At 33.1% G+C, this 24,469-nt stretch overlaps 1 protein-coding gene across 1 annotated transcript; it reads right to left on the bottom strand.

Annotated features, from left to right (window-relative positions):
* Positions 1-455: 455 nt before the first annotated feature.
* LOC18433731 (uncharacterized) lies at positions 456-3,581 on the bottom strand. The gene is made up of 2 exons (XM_006843812.4): positions 2,969-3,581; positions 456-1,199 (listed from the first exon to the last, which is right to left on the bottom strand). The coding sequence occupies exons 1-2, from the start codon at positions 3,362-3,364 to the stop codon at positions 696-698; spliced, it is 900 nt and encodes a 299-aa protein (XP_006843875.1). The 5' UTR covers positions 3,365-3,581; the 3' UTR covers positions 456-695.
* Positions 3,582-24,469: the final 20,888 nt, after the last annotated feature.

Genomic DNA, 24,469 nt, shown 5'->3' with positions numbered 1-24,469 from the left:
ACCAATGCTTGGAAGTTAATTTGGTCTATAAAAGACCTAAGCCCTAATTCACAGCAATCCATGAGATAACTAAATTTTGTAAATATGTTAGCTGGGGGTGTTGGGGAGCTAGGGGACTTCGTCTGTGAAGTAACAGAGTAGAGAATGAGGGGTTCACGGGGTGAAGGAGGTGGCGGCAGCAGAGGTGGTAGGCTCGGTAGGGGCTTAGGAAACTTAATTTAAATCCCACTTGGTGGTTGTGGTGGTGGTGGTGGTGGTGGTGGTTGTGGTGGTGGTAGTGGTGGTGGAGGAGGAGGACAATTAGAGAGAGAGAGTGTGTGAATCGTAGAGAGAGGATGGATCTCCATGCTCAATAGGTAAGAGAGATACCAGCGGGCTTGTTGATGACGGATGGGGCAGGGGAGGTGGTGTAGGGAGAGAGTCGACCTTTTGGACAAAGAGAGCAGAGTGAGCCATGGGATAACTTGATTTCATTTTTGGACTAATTTATCCTTCTGTAAAAAGGAAGTACACTATTTGTAAATAAAAATGACAAAATATGGAGGGGATTCGTATCCCATTTTTCTAAACTAGAGTGGGTCTATAGGCTTTAGGTGGACAACAAGGGTTTTTGTGAAACATTAGTTCGAACATGAGGTTCACATCTTTTTCTTTTACTTTTTAACACACAATAAGCAAAACAATCTCTAACCCCATCACTTTCCTTTCTCAGCCGCCTTCTTGACCTGCATGGCATGCCTCTTCCCTTGGATGTGAAATATGTACACAGTCTTGCTGTTGCACACCGTCCCACAGAGCTTGCACTCCATCACCTCATCTGCTGCCGCTCCCCCCTCCATAATCTTCTTCTTCTTCGTATCAAGAGCCTCCTTAACCGCTGCCTTCATCCTCTTCCTCTTCTTCGCATTTCTAGACTCCACTTCTGGTTCCAGTTCCTCTTCTGGGTCTGTCTTTCGCTCTTTGTTTGTGGCATTGGCCATTTCCACTAGTTTATTGAGGTTCTTTAGGTGTTTCCTTCCTTTTTCGTGCTCAATGAGCACATCTTTACTGGTACAGTCGATCTTGCAAATGGCACACCAAACTGATTGGACCACCTTTGTTTTCTTAATTTTCTTGGGGAATTCTCTGTTGTAGAAGCCATAATTAGGCTCGTTCCATACAAAAGGGTTGGGGCCAGGCCCGTTTGGAAGTCTCAGAGCCTGCCAAAACAAGAGTAGATTTATGAATCTCCTCATATTTTTCATTGGATTTTTTCCTTATAAAAATAGAGTAATGGGAAAGTAAATGCAAGGACACAGTCTTGGCTTGCATGCTCTCTCTCTCTCTCTCTCTCTCTCTCTCTCTCTCTCAAGTTTTCTGGCCTACATAAAATTCCATCACAACTCCAAATGCACCCATGTTAATATAGCTAAGGTCTTTTTTTGAAATATTATTTTATCTAAGAAACATTACAGACCTTTCATTTTCTTTTTAGACTCAATTCAGTTTAGGTTGGTGTTCCTGTGTGCTAATAACTGCACCCATATGGCAAAGACCTGGTTTCTAAGGACAGAAATGGCTGTCCTCTAACTAAGGGCACGTTTGTTTTGTGAAACCTCCAAAAAGTTTGGAAGCCCCCTCTTCCCCCTGCTTCCATGGTTTACCATTGAAGTAGCAGCCTCCTAAAAACATCAGTTGTTTCAGGGCCACGGTAAGCGGCTTCCAAATTCGGGCTTCCATTGCCTCACAACAAATACATGTGTGCTACAGTTTGCAGAAGCTGCAGCTCCCACGAAACAAATGCGCACCAAATGCTGAAAGCTACAGTGAGACAGAATTTGGCACGCAAAAAATAGAGAATAAAGTCTCCTGCCTCTCAGATAAGGGAAATGGTTAAACCTCTTTGGCATAGTGGTAAATGCATGCAGCCAACAAGGTCAATGGGTTTGAAACCTGGCTCACCACCAGAAAGAAGAAAAGGTACATTTGTGGAACTCACAATGGATTTCATGATCAAAGACGCCATAAAAGAATCTACAGAAAATTGATTAAGTCTAATCTTCGAAAGCCCCATGTAACATGAGAATAATCGACAATTGGAATACAGATGTAGAAGTTGGGTAGGTGGACTCAATGGGGTAACTTATAACTTAGAACAGTTCAACGTTATTAGTGTGTACTTATAACGGAGAAGACAAGCATTGAGGTAATGGCTATATTCTAGAGAAGATTTATATTTAAATAAAACTGTATATCCTTGCGAAGATTGGTCGAGTATCTCTATACTAAAAATGTTCAATGATGCAAGTTTGTTAAAGAAACTATAAAAAGACAAAATAAAAATGTTCTAATAAAAAAGAGATTTTGTTTGGATGGGTGGCAGGATGTTTGGTCATTATAAGATAAACAAAATTCATTGAAACTATTCAAAAGATCAAATAAAGACCATCTGATTTTTGGACAACCAGATTTAGGTGTTTAAAAGCCCAAAATAAAAAATTTATTCTATGAACATAATCATCTGATAAATCTCAGGTGGATACTGAAATTTCATTCAAAAATGAAATAAAAAATCCTCCTAAGTAGGTCTTTCGCCACGCACTACAAAGACTGAACAATTCAGAAATCCGTATCAGGGAAAACAACAGTAGCATTTACCCAAAAAAAAGGGAAATAACAGTATCCTCTGTAATCCTAAAAGAACCTCGAGAATAACTCCATCAAGGAAATAATATCATTCATAAAGAACAACAGAGAGATTGAGATATCATCTATATCGTAATCAACAACAAGCAAAACCCAGAAAATAACAGCAGTGTAACCAACAAGAAGCCACACCACAAATCAGAAAGCTTATACAAAAGAAATGAAGAGGAGACAAAAGGAACATAACCCAGTTCCCAAATCCACTCCAATAACAATAAAAAACATAAAAGACAATCAAAACAGTAAAAGTAAGAAAGGGGGGTTGCTGGGGTTTTGTACTTACAGGTCCAGAAGCCAAAGGATCGACGCCAAACTCCTTAACATGATACTCCACATTTGGAGGCATTGCTACAGGTACTAAAGCCTGACCTTGAAAGCCAGGATGGGGGTTGTAAGGATTCATGGTGGATGGAGCCATTGGAGCATAAGGATCGATATGCGAAGGCCTCAAAGAGTAAGAAGAGTGAGGGTAATCAATGGATTGAGAAGGCAGTGGAGGTGGAGTTGAGTAATGGGGGCCATTGTGGGCTAATCCCAGAGGGGGTGGAACTACTGCATATTCATACGGTTGATGGATGTTGGGGTTAGGATAGGAAGAGTGGTGAGGGTGATAGGGCTGGTGAAGAGGTAAAGGATGAATTTGGTGAGGATGAGCAGGTGGTCCTCCTCTGTAATCCATGGGGAAACATGCAAGAGATGTGAGAGGGAGGAGAGTGTGTGTGTGTGAGGGGAAAGACAGATCAGCTGTGATCCAGGGGGAATAGACAAGGGTTAAAATATTTAATGCATTTTATATGTGGCCTAAGCTTCATGAAAACAAAGTAAAGCCTCACCTCGAATCCCCATAAAAGCACTCTGGGTATGAGGATGGCTCTAAACTTGTTTTTCAACCCTATGAAATTTGAAAATCATAAAAATATAAGATTTATGGATTTGTGACTGCTTATTTTTAAAGTGAAATAGACGGTTTAAATAATGCGTTATAATATGTATTATTTTTAAAACTGAAAATCTTTGTTTTTTTCCATACATGAGGGTTTATTAATTAATCTATTATTTAGATGGATTTTTTTATTTATTTTTAAAGATATGTAATCTCTAACAGAAATCATGAGTATGAACAAATAAATAAATTTTAAAAATTAAAAATAATAATTCTAATAAAAAAATATTTAGACGGATAGCTTTCATTGTGTTTAAAAAAGACACCAATTCAATGCTTTACCTTTTTTGGATAGCATATGTAGTCATGCTGTCCAATCACGCAAGAAACAATTTCCCTTTTGATAATTTGATAGGCTGCGTCTCTTGAAAACATTTTCGCAAGAAACTAAAAGACTTTATGCTCCGGTTGGAGCATATTATGTATTTACCCCCTCAAATAAAACCCAATTTAAGATTAAGTACAGGACCCCATATTTTGCATATATATCTTTTCGATCTTTTAGACTCATAGACTAATTTCAAAAAAAAAAAAAATTTAAATAATACTCTTTGTGGGCTTAAAAGATAATGTTTCAAGATTGAATAAAGAATAATGATCCTATGAGGCCTTCCCACACTCATGTATGTAGGACTTCAAATGATCACCATTAAATTTGGCACAGATCTCTAAAAAACTCAAATCTCACACTTACATAATAACGTTTTTAGATATTTGTACCAAATTTAATGGTGATTCTTTAGGGTCCTACACACATGGGTGTGGGAGGATCTCTTAGGATTATTACCCTTGAATAAATGCCATCTAATTTTTTGACACTAAGATCGAAGTCCCAAAAAACTTAATATTGAATTTTTCTAAAAAATGATCATCTAGTTACTTTTAAGTATGAAGTTTTCAATTAAAAAAAAATCCTTTCAAGTAGGTCATACGGGGGAGTAGATGCATAGTATATGCTCTAGCAAGAGCATTGTATACTAGATTAAGACAAGGACAAGCAACTACTACAATTTCAGAATTTTCTAAATGAACTGTGCGCCAAGAACTGCACTGTATTTGGACGACATTTTCAGATTTTCATGCCACTTTAGAGAGAGAGAGAGAACAACAATAAATATTCCAGGGCATAGCTCTTACTATTTCAGTAAACTTGGTGAAGGTTTTTATGGTGTTTTACTTTTTTGATGCGTGGCTTAAATTAGTGTTGGAAACTAGAGGCGGCAACCGGTCGGGTATGGGTCAGGTCCGACTGGATATTGACCTAAACCCGAATGTATTTGGGTCCAGGTTTTGGACCCTGATCCAATCCGTCGGGTCCAAAAGTTGGACTCATACCCGTACCCGTCAGGTTATGGGTCTGATCGGGTCCATTACCACCCTTACTATGAGCTTTCTTTTTTGTAGTCTACAATGGTAAAAAACAAAAAATTGATTTTAAAAAAGTGCGCAATTAGAGAGAGAGACATTCAAGATCCAGAGAGAGACATATGTCTCCAAAAAACTGAGAGAGGAAGAATTGTACATAAGGAGGATGACGATGGGGTTTGGCCGTTTGGGGAACCAAGGGAAGACAAAAAGTATTGAAACGATTTTAAGTTTGAAGCTTTGGCCTTTGGGTAAACTAAAAATATAGTACCCGCCGAGTCGGGTATAGCATGACCTGTATGTGCACTCGGAACTATTCGGGTATCTTTTATTGGACCCGGACCTTACCCAACCCATACCTGGTTTGGTAACCCGGCGGGTATGGGTCGGGTCCGAGTCAATTGCCACCCCTATTGGAAACCACTACTTGGCCCGAGTACTCGACCCATGCCCGATCCGATATTCGGGTCAAGTCCGAGTAACTCAGCCCGAATAGTGTCAGGCATTGTAGCAACAAAAAAAGCAGTAATATAAAAAATACAAAAAAAAGAAGAAGGAAAGGTATGTTTTAAGTAAGGTTAAGCAAAATGCTTCAAGATGAGGGTAAAATAAGTAAAAAAAATTAGATTTTAAAAAATCAACTTGGTATTTTCGCAATAATTCAATAAAAATGGAAAATATATATATAAAAAAATATAATTAAAACACTCTCCAGTCATGAAAGAAAACATAAAAAAACATATCTCAAATAAATTTTTTATTTTTAAGATTTTTTATTTTTTTTAATATTTTTTATTAGTCCCGCACTCAACACGAGACAACTCGAATCGACCAGGACCGAGCCAACTAACTCGGCCGAGTTTTGTAACACAGGCTTAGAAGAATACTGTATCTGTATCATCGGGATCTCTGTAATTGATGCCTACGGGAAGAATATGTCTCCTATGGAGTGGAGAGGTGCTGCATTGATATTTGAGATATATTCAAAAGCTTATCCATGGTTCACATTCCCATGCCATCCTAGTGCGCTGCACATGGTTTACTTCCATTGGGACATGGCCCTTCAACAATTCATTGAAGTTTTAAGATGTCAAAAGATATTCTACTCCCTTGGGAGTATATTGTTTGTTTACTCCCTCAGGTAAAATTCCCCTAGGGATGGCAATGGGTCGGGTCCAGCTGAACGTCGACCCAGACTCAAATCCCTATGTATTTAGGTCTAGGTTTTAGACCCAGACCCGACCCGTCAAGTTCAAAAGTTGGACCCATACCCGTATCTGTAGGGTCTCAAGTCTGGTCAGGTCCATTGTCATCTTCACTATGAGCTTTTTTTTTCTTTTTTCTTTTTTTTGTCATTTCTTTACTATCATATTGTTGGGTTTATATGGCCTTTAAAGGTCTTATAATAACTTGTATAAGCATTTTATATAGTTGAACATAAACTTAGTAGAAGTGTGATCCTTTTGTGGATCATACTAGGAAAATGTTATTTGCTGATACTCGGACTAGACTCGACGAGCTAAGCCAGTCGAGATTTGGAAAAACTCAAAATACCTAGGCATAGGGATCTACCGAAAAGGGTTTAGTGGATTGTCCCTTAATGAGATCGGAGTATGCCTAGATGAGAGCCAAGGGATTGTGTGGCCCTTGCATGTAATGAATAGCCTTTAGAGACAGGGCTAAAACATCATCGTTATATTATCACACGACATGTACATAGATAGCCGTTTTGAGATTCACCAATGAAGGTGAAGTGTGTACATGTACGAGAGATTACTCCTATGTATCATAGAGTCATGGTTGCATCATGGCATGGAAAACCATGATTTTTTTTTCTAGAGGAGAACCTGAAATCCATAAACTGAGATTGCGTCCCTTAGTCTATTGGCTGACTTTGGTGGTCCAATCATGAACCCTTGCAATGGACTGTGGGTCATAGGAACTACTTGGTCAGTTTGAGAAAACTCGGCGGATCGTGACTCGCAGTTGAAGGTGGACTGCTCCCATATATATTGATAATTTTCTAGATCTAATGGATCTGTTTCCCATCAAAATTAATTAATTTTATGTTATGTGATTTGTAGAATGTTTATTTGAATTTTTGTGAATCTTATGATATTTTATTTTTGTCATTTTGATTTATAAATTAAGAGAAATTAAATTTTCAAAGTTTTAAATAAAATATAAGATTTAAAAATTCTAAAAATGAAATAAAATATTTTCTAAAAATATATGGGACTTCCATAATGGGGCCCAAAATTTAAAAAACATGTGGATTAGGTAGGGTCGCCATCAAAAGAGGCACGCCCCACCCATTAACATTCTTGGGAATAACGTTTATCCTCTTGGTTGATTTATCTTTTTAGGTATAATCAACTTATATCATAAGGATAAATATTTGAGATATTTACTAAATTTTTGATTCAAGATTGGTTGATCTAATAATTAAAAATTTGATATATTAAAATATAAGTTTTCCTTACTTGATGGGAATAGATTTAAGAAATGGAGGATAAGGCTAGCTCATCTATTTCAAAGAGATGGATGGCTCAAATCTCTCACCCCACAAGTCTCCTTATATCGACGGTTGAGATTTGACCCTACGAATTGAGGCAAAATCTACAGCATAAAAAATCTATAAAATGAGGTCTATTTCATAAAATCAGATACGTATTGGATTACCAAAGGGAGGCACACCCCAATTTTTATCTCTCTCCAAGTTGCATAATGTTTTGGTGGCACGCATCACCTATGTTCTTTATGGGTGGCAAAGGGGTGGAACCCCTTGCTAGTAGATCTCTCTCTCTTCATATCCATTTTTCATCTTTTTAAAATTAAGCTAAGAAGCTTTATCAAGATTAGGTCATTAAGTGGATTTTTGCCATAGTAGGGAAATCAACATACCGATCATAGATCCCAAGCACCATCAGAAGGAAGAGGTTCGGCGTGAGGTGTACTGAGCCCGATTGAGGTAATATCCGGCAATTTTACCTTTTAAAATATTTACTTCTCTTCCTATAAAGCAATAAAGTTTAGTTTTTTTTCTTGAATAAATAATTATATTTGAATACGTGACAATTGAGAACCTATTTTATTTTTATTTTATTTATTTCAAGAGTGGTTCGATTATAATTGGACATTTATAAGTGATCTTGCCGGTGTAAGGGTAAATAATTTTTTTTTATATCAACAACGTGATTTATCATAAAGTCCTTTCATTGGTATCAGAGCAACGTTGATAATTGAAGTCATTAGATGTCTTTTCCCTTTATTGAGTTGAGATCAAGCTTAGAAATGAGATCTAAGAAAGCTACTAATCTTTGTGGTCAAGTAATAAACCCCGGTTAAGAATTATTAAAATATATTCAAAACACCGAGAAAGGCACTTTAAAGAATTGATATTATGTGCTATTTTGGAGCAGTTATATAAATAAGATAATGATGTATTTTTCTATTGCATACTTCAGTGATTTTGTATGTCTTTGAAAGTAGGATATACCTACAAAATTTCAGTAGGAGATCCTAAGGGAATTGAAAGTTATGGACACAACAATGAAGGGTGTCAGTTCTAACCCCGCAAAATCCAGGAACTGTCCAATGAGTTCCATGATTTTTCTCACAAACTATATGATATTATGTTTATCTAAAATTGGAATGTAACTCATAAAATTGAGTCTACTTTCAAATAAAACAAAGTTTCATCAAGAAATTCCTTATGGTTTGAAAGATATGATCAATTTATTGAAGGGTGTACAAGTGTTTTTTTCTGCAAGGAAAACTATTTCCATGACTTGGAAGCCATGATTTTATTTCTATTATTAACAAAACATTTTATGGCTGACATTAAGTTTTTTAGACTTCCATTCTGAGTTTAGTTTCTGGTAAAATTTATTTGAGAGAGAAATATCTATTTGAAGAGAGAAATAAAAATTTTGGATTGAAAAGAAGTCATCTTGAATTTTCTGTAATTATGATGTTCTCTTCATTGAGACATAAATAACTATAATTATCAAGCCTACTTAACAGAGTGATATGATGCTTGTAGAAATACATGTGCTACCATGATGTATCTACTTTGATACAAAATTAGTTTGAAAGTACAATGCTACAAGAGTAGAGAGAAAATACAATTTTACTAGACAATGTTCATCCTTCTATAATATGAGATATTTTGTGATGTGTATATCACTTTATTTATTTCTCTGAAGGAATATATTATTTGGGGTTCATACCATGAAGTTATAATTTGGTTTTGAGTCTAGTTTTCAGCACAAGAGATTTTAGAAAGAAATTCTTTAAGATTTGAAAGAAACAAATTTTTTTATTGAGAGATGCTCAGCCTGATTTTCTGCTGAGAAAATTCATTGTGATATAAAAAGTCACTAAAGGTAGACTCACTAAATGAGGTGATTCAGGGATGGAACTGAACATAATTTTATATTTTTGAGTCTATTTCAATACTCAAAAGGATTTGGAGAGAAACTCTTTATGAGCTAAGAGATATCATATTTTTATCATAGGATGCTCATGTTCTATTCTGCAATAAATTAAAAGATGTGGCATGTTAATGCACATATTTTGGATTCTCAGTAATGGAAACCTTTTTAGGCTCATTTAAAAGGGGTTTTATAGTGTGCCATGCATATGATTTATTATAATAAGACTTCAGAGAGAGGTAATATAGAGCTGGCAAGGTACGATACACTATATGAAGAGTGTTTGATCTGAGAACAATAAAAAGAAAAAGAAATCATCTTGGTTTCTTCGAAATGAATGGATACATAGAGAGACTTGGAGGTAACAAAAAAAAGCTAAAGATTAGTGGGAGAATCAAATTTGTGATATTTAAAATGATGGGATGAAGAAGGCATTTTTTTTTTACAGTGCTATACAAAGAAGAATCCAAGTGTTGAAGAGATGCACACGTCGTGACATGTGAAACCGATGACCAATATATTCTCCATCAGTTGCGTGCTCCTCCAAGCTGTTTTTCAAACAAATAAAAAAAATGAATCAAGAAAGCTCAGGTACCACGTTACATAGTTTTGACGTATGGAATCTATCTCACATTATATGAAAAGGTTGTATAGGGAAAAATGATTCATTAAATTTTTTTTATATACTTTAGTTATATTTTGGGTAATGGTTTTGTGAATATGTGTGGAGTATATGGACATTGAGTGATATGTGCTAACAAATTTGAAAGAACATGTTTATGAATACCATGTGTTGTGGTGCCTCCTTGTGCTAAGAGTATGAATTACTTAAGGTAGTGTTACACATGGAGATGTGATTTGATCAAGGGCTTTGAGTCCTAAATATGAGACATGAGATATGGGTATGGTTCATTCAAATATGTAAGCACGAATGAAATGTTCTGATGGAATTTGGTCTTAGTGACCATCCTCCTAACAATGTCCTATAATATGATGTGTTGCATGTAATGATGATCTCTTCATAAAGTCTCCATATTTGCCAAAAAAAATTTTTGTCAAGATTTTGATAACTATTATTTAGTCATGCTTTGTTCTAGATATAATTGTAATATGGATTTTATGGCTTGTTTTTGTAGCTGTAAATATGACTTGGTAGGTGAATGCAGTAAAATGATTTTTGAAGACTAAACATATATTTTAATATTAAATTGGATGTTTTGATAAAAACCTGACTCTGTATATAAGAAAATCATTTTAGACTATCATACTATTATCTAACCATTGCTTGTGATATATATGGCAAGTCAATTTTTTAAAAGGAAGAAAACCATTATGCCTTCAAGGTATTTATAAAATTGGAAGAAAACTGTCATGCATAGGTTTTTAAATACCCATATGCCTTGACTCATATTTGTAGTTATTTAGAATCATCAATTACCTAAGACCTTGAATCATATAGAATGTTGTAGGAAGGCTATCTTGCTAGCCTTCCTTGACACATGTTATAGTGATTAGATAACTTGGTTTGTATGGATTTATTATCAAGATAACTAGTGTGGTTGAACATTTGTGATTTATAAAAGGTTTGCATATTGTGAAACCAATAGGGATTAAATTACTTATTGCATGAGACTTGCTATGCTACCTCATGATACATACATAAGAATATTGATAATGTATATATTGTATGTTCAATAATTGAGTGGGAGCTGCTACAGTCCCACATTTTTTTTAGCTGCTTGGATATTTAGATATACAGATGCAAGCTATCTCAAAGATTCAGATGATGTGAAGTCCACATCTGGATATGTGTTCATGCTTGGAGGGAGAACAATTTCTTGAAATCAAATAAACAGGATACGGTGACATTGTATATCTTGGAGGCAGAATACGTGGCGTGCTATTTGGTGGCCAAGGAGGCCGTATGGATTAAGAAAATTTTTAATCGACTAGACTTTCATCCTATGCGTTGTGAGGCAATGAGGATTTTCTGTGACAATACGGCAGCGATATGCATGTAAAAGGGAGCCACGATTCCATAATAACTCCAAGTGTATAAAACTAAATATTATAGTGGGAGTTCCTAGTGTTTGAAAGGCCAGCTGGAACAACAGACTATGGCATTGTTCACCCATAGAACTCAGATATGTGGCGTTAGTTGTATGGCTACAGTAAGAAGCAGCTTGTTTGAAAAACTCTTTTGAGCCTATGAGGATACGAGCCTATGCGATGATAATACGTGATGATTTTATGTGATAACATATCCATGATTCGCAATGCGATATGAAAGATGGATTACTACCACTTTCGGGATAAGATCCAAGCGGCAAAAAGAAAGAGGCATTGTCACTAAGAGTCCTTTTGTGAAAGGATTGACGGCAAAAGCCATGATTCACGTATTGAGAGAGGTTGTGATTGGGAGAGACAAATGGGGATGAGAATAAGTGATGAATAGAGAATGTAAGGCCTTTAAAGGCCAAGTGAGAGATGTTGGGTTTATATGGCTTTTAAAAGCCTTATAAGAGTTTGTATGAGCATTTTATAGAGTGGAACATAAACTTAGTGGAAGTGTGATCCTTTTATGGATCATACTAGGCAAATGTTATTTGTTGATACTCAGACTAGGCTCGATGAGCTAGGCCAACCGAGGTTTGGAAAACCCAAAATACTTGGGCATAGGGATCTACTGAGAAGGGTTTAGTGGGTTGTCCATTGATGAGGTCGGAGTATACCCAGATGAAAGCTAAGGGACTGTGTGGCCCATGTGATGAATAGCCTTTAGAGACATGGCTAAAATCTCATCATTATATCATCACATGGCATGTACATAGATAGCCATTTTGATATTCACCAATGAAGGTGAAGCGTGTACATGTGCGAGAGATTACCCCTATGCACCATAGAGTTATGGTTGCATCATGGTCTGAAAGACCATGATTTTTGTCTTTAAGGGAGAACCTAAAATCCATAAATTGGGATTGTGTCCCCTAGTCTATTGGCAGACTTTGGTGGTCCAATCATGAACCCCTGCAGTAGACTGCTGGTCATGGGAACTGCTGGGTTAGTTTAAGAAAGCTCGGCGGATCGTGATTCATGGTTGAAGTTGGAGTGCTCTCATATATTGATAATTTCCTAGATCTAATGATCTGATTCCCATCAAAATTAATTAATTTTATGTTATGTGATTTTTAGAATGTTTATTTGAATTTTTGTGAATCTTATGATATTTTATTTTTGTCAATTAGATTTATAAATTAAGATAACTTAATTTTTCAACGTTTTAAATAAAATATAAGATTGAAAATTCTAAAAATGAAATAAAATATTTTCTAAAAATATATGGGACTTCCATACAATATGGGGCCCAAAATTTAAAAAGATGTGGATTAGGTAGGGCCCACACGTGACCACCAAAAGGGGGCACGCCCCACCCATTCATGTAACATTCTTGGGAATATTGTTTATCCTCTTGGTTAGCTTATTTGAGATATTTACTAAATCTTTGAATCAAGATTGGTTGATCTAATAATTAAGGATTGATTGATCTTATTTGATGGAAATAGATTTAGGAAGTGGAGGATAAGACTCTAGCTCATCTATTTGAATCTTGATGGTGGATCAAAGAGATGGATGTTTCAAATCTCTCACCCCACAAGTCTCCTTAGATCGGCGGTTGAGATTTGACCCTAAAAATTGATGCAAAATCTATGACATAAAAAATCTATAAAACGAGGTCTCCCCTCATAAAATGATATACGTATTCTCTTCTCTCTTTTTAAGAATTCTCTCTCCTTACCCCAAAATTCAGCTTTCTTTGGAAAGGGCTTTGGATTACCAAAGGGAGGCACACCCCAATTTTTATCTATCTCCAAGTTGCACAATGTTTTGGTGGCACGCATCACTTATGTTCTTTATGGGTGGCAAAGGGGTGGAACCCCTTGCTAATAGATCTCTCCCTCTCTCTTCATATTCATCTCTCATCTCTCTAAAAGCAAGCTAAGATGCTTGATCAAGATTATGTCATTGAGTGGATTTTTGCTATAGTAGAAAAATCAACATACCCATCATAGATTCGGAGCATCATAGGAAAGAAGAGACTCGGCGTGGGATGTACTAAGCCCGATTGAGTAATCTCTGGCAATTTTACCTTTTTAAATATTACTTCTCTTCCCATAAATCACTAAAGTCTAGTTTTGTTTATTGAATAAAGAATTGTATTTGAAGATGTAGCAATTGAGAACTGGTTGTATTTTTATTTTATTTATTTCAAGAGTGGTTCGATTATAATTGGACATTGTAAGTGATCTTGTTGGTGTAGGGGTAAAGAATTTTTTTTTATATCTACACCGTGCTTTATCATAAAGTCCTTTCACAAATACCCAAATTATTGTCAACATGTTCACAACCTGCAATTATACTTCAAGCCGTCTTATTTGTCATTTAATAGCTAAAGATGATTATGAAGTCTTACTGTATACAATCTTTAATACACCCAAACGAATAGGGCTTGAAGTATTTTATCTCCAACCGTTTATGAGTATGGGTCGAGTCTACCCAAATCTGGACCTTGACTCGAATAGTGTTCAGGTCCAACTTTTGGACCCGGACCCGACCCGTCGTGTCCAATTGTTGGACCTCTACCCGGACCCATTTGAGTATACCCAGTAGGTCCTAGGTCCGGTTCGGTCCATTGCCACCCCTAAATTCCACCAAGGATTTAGTTTTAGGACCTCAAAATTTAGCATGTAACCTCTTTAACACATAGATTAACTTCAATAAAAAAGTTTACTAATTGCAACCTCTATGCACTTGAAAAAAATAATGTCTCAAGATCGAATAGAAACTGTTCAATTTTTTAAAGGGTGAGATCTTAGTGTTTCAAAACTCAAATTTCAAATATTTTTTTGAAAATTAGTAATTATAAGGTGGTTACCAAAATTTTAGATTGAAAAAATCTTCCCAAGTAGGTTTATCACATTGAACAACAGCAGTAAATTATGCTCCCAAGGAAGCATAATATACGTGAAAAATTTTCATATTCCAACACCTTGGTTTGCCATTTGAAATCTCTTTGTAAGGCTCTCGAATCCTTCGTTTAGTAGTTATAGTAGTAATAGGAGAAGTAGTTTGTCCATCAATCACGATCTGGAACTAATCAAAACCGGCAAGATAGGTGATTTGGTAAAATAATAAAAATATAGGCAGTCCGGATCCATTGTTGGAGAGTGACTTATTTTGATATCCTTTTAGGGTGCAAATTCATTTTATTTTATTTTTTCTTTTAAGTTTGAGGATTGAGATAAAGAGAGTGTATATACAAAATTTGAGATCATGCAAATGTCACCAACATGACTTTTAAAAGAGAGATTTCATTATGTTATAATAAAGCATTGACATGAAATCGATCCCACCATATATATATATATATAGTAAGACCATTTACTTTTGATACAAGGAGGTGGTTACAACTATTTTTTTACCATTAGATGTGAAATTAAATGGTTTGGAATGTGGAATTGATTGGGTACAAAGTTCAAAACAAAATTTTTTGAATATTGTGGCACACTTCAATCAATTGAATTTCATAATTAAAAATGTTTGTGGCCTCCTTGTACCAAGAGTAAATAGTCTCATAATATACTGGCCTTATATATAGTGTGGTTTATTCTGGACCCATACTAATTGCGAATATAAACACATACATATGTTGATCGAAAGTCATTTTTAAAATCTGACATTGGATGGTCAAAATCTTTTTTTATGGTAGTAAATTTTAAGTTTACTATTGTGTGATATATTCTGTCTATTTTAGATGGGGATTATTTCATGCAATGGTTCTATAATAGTATAAAGAAATAATCTCCCTAAACTACGATAGAGTCATTTGTTTGACTGCAATTTTTTAATATATACTTTTTCATTTTCATGAACAATCACAAGAAAAGTAAAATTTGAAAAATACACCTTAAAAAATATTTTTTAACACACTTAGTAGAGGTCATATGTTTGGTGAAATGCTTAGATCTAGGCTTTATTTTTTACCTTGTTCAAACGTTTTAGATGGCTCTATTATCATTAGATATACAATTTTAAAAAATTCATAAATTGGACACTTAAGTTTCATTTTTGGAAGGGGGCTCGTAGACCATATCTAAGATACGTATTGAATTTTTTTTTTTTTTGAAATTGAATGTTGGAATGAAGAGGGTGCTTATGTAAAATTGGATTCATAAAAATGTCACAAACATGGTTTTTCTAGAAGTATGCTTTCATTATGTTACAATGACACGATGACATGAGATCGCTCCCTATATCCCATATATAGGGAGTGATTTCATGCAACAGTTGTACAGTGATATAATGAAAAAAATTCAAAATCCATATTAAAGTCATCTATTGGACCCTCAATATTTGAGAAAAAAAAATTTATGCCTCAAGGGATGCATATATATATATATATATATATATATATATATATATATATATATATATATATATATATATATATATATATATATATATATATATATATATATATATATATATATTTGCGTCCCTTGAGGTATAGCACATTCACCTTAAAGATGGATGTTAGCTGGTCGTTCCTCTTTAAAAAAATTAAAAACCAATGGCCTATAGATTTTTTTGCAAAAAATAGTATTTTTAGTTTTAAATTAATTTAATTTACATACTCAAGATCTCCATGTTAAGGATCATATATACGTCAAAAATTAGGTCCAAAATCTATCTCAAAAATGGATTTTGAAGGGGGAATGCATATGTACATATGAATCATATGACTCATAGAAATTGTGTTCATTTTTTAATATATATTTATGTCATTCTAATGAACAATTACGAAACCAAAAATTTGATGACACACTTTAGAAAGTAATTTTTAACGTAATTAGTATAGGTCATCCATTTTAGTGAGATGCTTAGATTTAAGCCTTAGAAAGATTTTTCCTTTTCTTAATTTTTCAAATAGTTTTATTATTATTATTATTAACAATGTTAAAGAGTAAAAAATTGATTTTGATCTTGAAATTCACCAAATGGATGGTCTATATTCTTGTTAGAGTTGGACTTGTATGGTGCATATTGAATTTTTTTTTTTTTGGGGATTGATTTGGGGTGAAGAGATTGTATATGCAGAGTTTGGGGGTATACAAATGCCACAAAACTGGTATATAGGGCATTTGCATACCACACTTCTAAAAAACCATGTTTATGGCATTTATATGCCCCCAAAATTTGTACACGCACTCTCTTCATTCTAAAATCAATCCCCAAACAAAATATAATTCAATGTGCATAGTCGATATAGTCAAAATGAGTCACGTCCGATGATGAATCTAGAACATCCATTTGGTGAATTTAAATATCTAAGTCTTTATGAATCCAAAATCAATTTTTTTAATATTGTTAATTTGATAATAATAAAGCTATCTAAAATCTAAATGCCTAGATCTAATCATTAAAGAATATTTTCTTGGGTTGTTTTTTAACTTTAGTTTTTTTTGTGATTGTTCAATAGAAGAAAAAGAGTGCATATTTAAAAATTGAGTTCAAATAAATGACTCTAACATAGTTTTTAAAGATTAATTCATTATATTACCATAAAATCATTCCATGAAATCACTTTAATATGTATTACGAAACCATTTATCTTTATTACTAGGAGGTCACAAATACTATTAACTATAAGATGTCAAATTGGATAGCATGAGGTGTGACATAACGTTCGAGAAATTTTTTTTTGGGAACTTTAAATCTAGTCAATGAATCACTCACAACCACTAGATTTGAAATTTGAACAACACGAGTAACTATAACATACTTGTATTAAAAGTAAATGGTCACTTTGTATGCTTTTATATATGAGTGCGGTTTGTATAGAGCTAGGCTCTAAACAATCCAATTAGAGCCTACCTTCAAATAGTATCTCGAGGACTGTGCTTTCAATACTGGAAATCTTTTTGATAGCCTTAAAATATATTTTCATATTTATTAATAAAGTTTAAAGCTAAAAAATAGTGTAGATGGAGAGATCAATGAAAACATGAAAATCTTTAAAATTGACAATCCAAAAATATGTTACAAAATACACTTTTTTCAAAATTGAAAATCCATTTTTTTCTCATTTCCATGCATCTTGATGTCGAGTTGATCAATTTGAGGATATTTGGGCATCAACACAACCTCTTCTAATGAAAGTTTTGAGGTAGGCTTGAATTTGATTGTTTAGAGCTGCGACTCTATATATAGGGAAAAAATTATATAGAGACGCGACTCTAAACAATCAAAATTCAAATACGAACTTTGTTTAATTTGTAGAAAAATAATTAAGATTAAAATACAAAATAAGGTCGTGACCGACAGATTGGCTCGGGTCTGGGTCATTGGTTGACACTGTAGTAGTAAGCTCGTGGACTGACAGCATATATATATATATATATATATATATATATATATATATATATATATATATATATATATATATATATATATATATATATATATATATATATATATATATATATATATATATATATATATATATATATATATATATATATATATATATATATATATATATATATATATATATATATAAAAGGTTGCAACCTTAAAATGTAGAACTATGGATGCACCAAAAAAATCCATTGAAAAAGGTTGTTTTAAGATTGAACAACTCTGTGATTGATCATCGTGACATCGATATATATGACTATGAAAAATAAGAAAGATTTTGAGTCTCAGAAATAGTGCATCTTACAATATATTATCTATACCGTCTATTTTCAAGATTTTTATATGTTTATAGATCTACTTGATTTTAACTATTTTTAAAATTAAAAATTTTATAATTAGATATAAAAATAGATTTTGAGATAATCCTAAGAACATTTTATATCTAAAGTATATATTATGATAAAATTTGAAAGTGCACCTTAGTTGTATTGTTTAAAGTTGCAACCTTATGGAAACCACACCCTATATATCTATAGAGTAATGATCCTATAAGACCCTCCCACACGCATGTGTATAGGACCCCAAAGGATCACCATTAAATTTGGCGCAGATCTCTAGAAAAGTTATCACATGGGTGTAAGACTTGACTTTTCTAGAGATCTCTGCCAAATTTAATGGGGACCCTTTGGGGTCCTATATCCATGGGTGTGGGAGGATCTCACAAGGTCAATTCCCATATATATATATATATATATATATGAGAAAAGTTTATGTAAGGTTGCAATCTTAAAATGTAGAACCACAGATGCACCTCAAAAATCTATCAAAAATGTTATTTTAATGTTAAAAAAACACTCTAATCAATCATCTTGATATCGAGATGTATGAATATGGAAAAAAAGATTTTTGTGTCCCAAAAATAGTGCATCTTGCAACACATTGTCTAAACCATTTATTTTCAAGATTTTCATATATTTATAGATCTACTTAATTTTAACTATTTTTGAAAATTAAAGTTTTCTAATTAGGTATGAAAATAGATTTTAAGATAACACTAAGAATTGTTTACAACAAAGTTACATGTTATGATAAAATTTTAAAGTGCGCCTTAATTGGATTGTTAAGGTTGCAACTTTATAGAAACCGCACCCTATATATATATATATATATATATATATATATATGAAAACTCTTCAAACGCTTATAGGCGAAAATGAACAGTGATTTCGCCTACCCTCATCACCATCCAAACTTCATCGCACTATCATAGTTATCCGGTAGTGTTTCAATTTTTCATTTTTTTTTTAAAATCCAAATTGCTTAAAATTTGGAACATGTGTATATCTTAGTGAGGCACACCTAATAAAAATATAAAAAAACTAATTTGTTAAATATAAATTTATCAAAATACCCCCGTAAATTTTTGGGGATATTTTGATCAATTTATTTTGCTAATTGTTTTTTTATATTTTATTAGGTGCGCATCACTAAGATGTACACATAGGTGCGCATCAATAAGATGTACAAATACTCTAAATTTTAGATCATTCCGGTTAGTAAATAAAAAAAAATGAAAAATGAAACACTATCGGACAACTGTGATTGTGCGATGAAGTTTCGATGGTGATGAAGGTAGGTAAAATCATTGTTCATTTTTGCTTATAGGCGTTTTCTAGTATCTTCCATATATATATATATATATATATATATATATATATATATATATATATATATATATATATATATATATATATATATATATATATATATATATATATATATATATATATATATATAGGAAAAGTTTATATAGAGCCGAGGCTCTAAACATCTAAATTTGAGCCTACCTAAAAAATTTCACTAGAAGAGGTTGTTTTGATGCCCAAATATCATGAGATTGATCATCTCTACATCAAGATGCATGGACATGAGAAAAAAATGGATCTCAAGTTTTGAAAATAGTGTATTTTGTGACGTATTTTTTGACCATCAATTTTCATGATTTTCAAGTTTTCATCGATCTACACTATTTTTGAAGATTTAAACTTTATAAATAAAGATAAAAATATATTTTAAGGCTTTCACAAATATTTTCAGTATTTGAGACTACATTTCTTGATACTATTTGAAGGTAGGCTCTAATTTGATTTTTTAGAGCCTAGGCTCTATACAAACCGCACCATATATATATATATATGTGTGTGTATGTGTGTATGTGTGTGTGTGTGTGTGTGTATGTATGTGTGTGTGTGTGTGTAGTGATTTCATGGAACGATTGTATCATAGTATAATGTAGCCACACATCTAGAAAACCATGTTTATAGCATTTGTATGACCTAAAATTTTGCACAAACATTCTCTTCTTCTCAATAATCAAACTTAAAAAGAAAACAAATAATTTGCACCCTATAATCAAAATGAGTCCCCTCCAACAATGAATCTAGACCGTCTATTTGATGAATTTCAAGATCTAGACCTTTATGAATTCAAAATGATTTTATTCCTTTTTAATATTGTTAATCTAATTACAATGAAATTATCTAAAAATTTTGGGAAGAAAAAATAACATTCTAAGGCTTAAATCTAAGCATCTCACCAAAATGGATGGTCTATGTTAATTAGGCTAAAAAAATACTTTCTAGGTTACGTTTTCAATTTTTTTTTTTTTTTTTTTTTTATGATTGTTCATTAGAATGAAAAAAGTATATATTTTAAATTTTGAATCAAACAAATGGCTCTAACATAGTTTTTGAAGGCTGTTGCATTATATTACTATACAATCGTTGCATGAAATCATATATATATATATATATATATATATATATATATATATATATATATATATATATATATATATATAGAAAAATCTTCCCAATGCCTATAGGCGAAAATGAACAGTGATTTTGTCTACCCTCATCACCATCCAAAGTTCATCACACGGTCACGATTTTCTAGTACTATTTTATTTTTCAATTTTTTTACAAGTCGGAATGATTTGAAATTTGGAGCATGTGTACATCATAGTGAGGAACACCTAATAAAAATATATAAAAAAATAATTCTTGAAACTAACTTGATCAAAATACCCTTGAAATATTTTGGGGGTATTTTGGTCAATTTATATCATGTAAAATATTTTTTTGATATTTTTTCATGAATTCGCCTAGTTTTTGTGAACACACGCTCCAAATTTTAGGCTGTTTCAATTTTTTTAAAAAGAATAAAAAATAAAACACTACTGAACAATTGTGACTTTGCGATGAATTTTGGACGGTGAGGGTAGGCAAAATCACTGTTCATTTTCGCCTATAGGCATTTTGTAGTATCTTCCATATATATATATATATATATATATATATATATATATATATATATATATATATATATATATATATATATATATATATATATATATATATATATATATATATATATATATATATATATATATATATATATATATATATATATATATATATGAGATAATCTAAACTTCACAACCCTTCAAATTACAAAGTTTAAAGATAGTGAGAGTTATGAATGGTGGATTTACTAATTTTGTAGTCTATTTTTTTAAAAAAATTATTTTGTGTGATATCTTCATCATTAAGTAATATCAATTTTGTAAATATTACTACAAGACAATAGGTACTTTTGTCATCTCCATAAAGGGTAAAGTTGAAATTTTAACTAAAAGACAAAGAGCACTTCCAAAATGGCATTATACTTTTGTAAAAATTTTAAATTTGCCCTTATTTAATAGTTAAGTTTATCTATTAAAATAATTGTTTAAACAAAAAGTAATCATCTTTTTTATATATACACCCATCACAACCTCTTTTAACTTTAACCTTTGTATTTTGAGCGGTTGTTAACTCTAAACAAACCCTAAAAATAGTAACATATTCCTTTTATTAAAAAATGAAGAAAGGAATGATACCAGGCTAAGAGAAAATAGCGATCACCAACTATAGTCAACGAACACCACCTTTGGCCAAACCATCAACCTCCTTATTAGTTCCCTAAAGCAATGATTTAAGAGAAAGTTCTTGGGAAAATTACCAAAAACTCAAGACCACACTTTTTATGCAACTTACCGCCAACCTAATATTTTTCCCCAAAACAAACTTTCTATGGAAATAACCTCCAAGGAAAAAAGTTCATTTTTTTAGATAGAAATGCTCTTCCCGTATACAAAAATCATTTTGGCCAGATTTGACGTTGACTTTTGAACCCAGTAGCACATTCTCGGAACGCATCATTACATTGCAGGAACGCCCTTTGCATAAACTTAAGTGTCGGACTACCCTAAGACTACTGGACCAAAACTGAGTACTGTCGGACCACCATTTACATAATGTTGTAGGACCACCATTTACATAGCGTTGGAGCCCTGGAATCCAGTAACATCTACTGTCAGACTGCCCTTCATAGAGTGTTTTACTGCCGGACCAGCCTTTAAAGTGTGTTTTACTGCCGGATTGCACTCTCACTGTGCTGAAGCTTGGTAGGATAGGTGAGAGAGAAGTGTGGGTAAGGTAAAAGTAAGAGAGGGTAGTTTAGGTATTTTTTTATTTTATTTTTGGCTTGGGGGTATTTGTATAAAAAGTATATTTCAGAGAAAAAAATGAGAAGAATAGTTAAATTGGGTGTAAGTTGCATAAAAGTGTAGTCTTGAAGGTTTTTTTTATAATTTTCTCAAAATTATTTTGATATAACAAACCTCTTATTTCATAGACAGAAAAAAATATCCATGGAGCCTTAAACTCACCTTCGCACAAAGCAATTGTGTTAGACAAATCTCCTTCTATCACTTCATTCATATTAAAAGAGGTCATCTGTCTTAAACCTTTTTGAAGAGCTTTAATTTCAGCTTCATTTGCCATAACCTCGCTACAGAGTCCCGAGAAAGAGTGTAAAATGCTACCTTTTTGATCTCTAATAAGTCCATCTATACCTGCCCTCCTAGGGTTACCCATGAAACATCCATCAAAATTAAGTTTGATCCAATTCTTTAGAGAGAGTTGCCACGTAAAAATTCTCTTTAGGAGATAAAAATTAAGACCCTCGATTTCTTTGAAATTGATGATAATATGTTGTATCGAAATGGAGTTGCAATCTTTATAATTTGATGCCCACACTGACTTCATGGCAATAATATGGACTTTAATTCATCACACCCCAAAATTTTGTCCTCAAAAGTCCTCCCCCTTTTTCTCCAAATATTCCACAATATTAACCATAAGTCATCTTCTAAAAACCTTCCCAACCTTAGAGATACAAGGACTAAGCCATTGCTGCAAAAACAAAGGACATGATTTTCTTTACGTTCAACCTCTGTCTTCCCCGAGTCCACAAATCTAGTGCAAAAGGGCATTTAAGAAATAAAGCTTCTGTCGTCGGCCTGCAGCCTTTACTCTTCAATCTTTTCCTTATCGCGTGGTGGTAAATAATGCTGCTTGCGTTGTGGGAGATGCTTGCCCATAGGGCCTGGCCGTGACAGAAAGATTCACCATTAAACTTACACATCAAGCAAACATACATATCTTTCTCAAATTATCTTATCTTTGCCAGCTTTCCTTACCCAAATAAAGAGTCACACCTTAAATGGTACAGGCATTTTCCAAACATCAATGAAAGATCGATTTGTAAACCTGTAAAAGTCGATAGATTGATCTGACTGAGAAATCTACCAAAATTGTAAGATCCAAGATAACTTGATCTTTCTTATTTGGCATAAAATAAAAACTCTGTAAGCACTCCATTAAAAGGCCTAATCGATCTATGAACCTATCCGACACCCTTCCATATCTTCTAGGAATACACCAAACCGTATCAAAGCCTACTCGCGACCTCAATGTCTCAACTGTTGCAAATGGTCAGATACTTTTGCGAAAACTTTTAAAAACACAAATCTGAGTGCACATCGCCAGTCCATTTTTCATGCTAGAAGTGAGTCTTGCTCCTTCTCCCCACAATGTTCCTACAGTGCATTAATGGACATGGATCCACAATAATCAATACTATTCCAAATAATGGACATTTTAGCTTTAGTCCTCTGACTCTTAATGGATCTTGCCTCCCCATCTTCACCATATTTTTCTTTTAACACCTAACCCCACAAAAATTTATGCTGAGAATGATGTCGCGAACACCACTTAGATAATAAGCTTGTCTTCATCAATTTCAGTCTCCTTAGACCCATTCTTCCTTGCTTGATGCATACTATGTCCCATTTAACCAAATTTAACCTCTTCGCTTTATCATCACTTCCCTTAAGAAAGCTCTCACTAAATGCTTCACAATCTGAATAAGGGCATTGTTTTGTAATTGTCAATTAACGTCATGGTATCACCCTTAACATGCATTATTAAAATTGGATGAGCTAGTGGATCAGTTAGGGTTCAAGTCCAGTCAAATTCGATCTAACTAATGGAGAATATATATATATATATATATATATATATATATATATATATATATATATATATATATATATATATATATATATATATATATATGGAAAAAGATGGGAATAGTCTACTAGCTCATATGAACATATGAG

Source organism: Amborella trichopoda, chromosome 12 (genome assembly GCF_054954075.1).
Source record: "Amborella trichopoda isolate Santa Cruz 75 chromosome 12, AtrichopodaSantaCruz75HAP2 v2.0, whole genome shotgun sequence".
Classification (NCBI taxonomy): Eukaryota; Viridiplantae; Streptophyta; class Magnoliopsida; order Amborellales; family Amborellaceae; genus Amborella; species Amborella trichopoda.
Note: the sequence above shows the minus strand (reverse complement) of the source record. Positions and strands in the feature narration are given on the sequence as shown.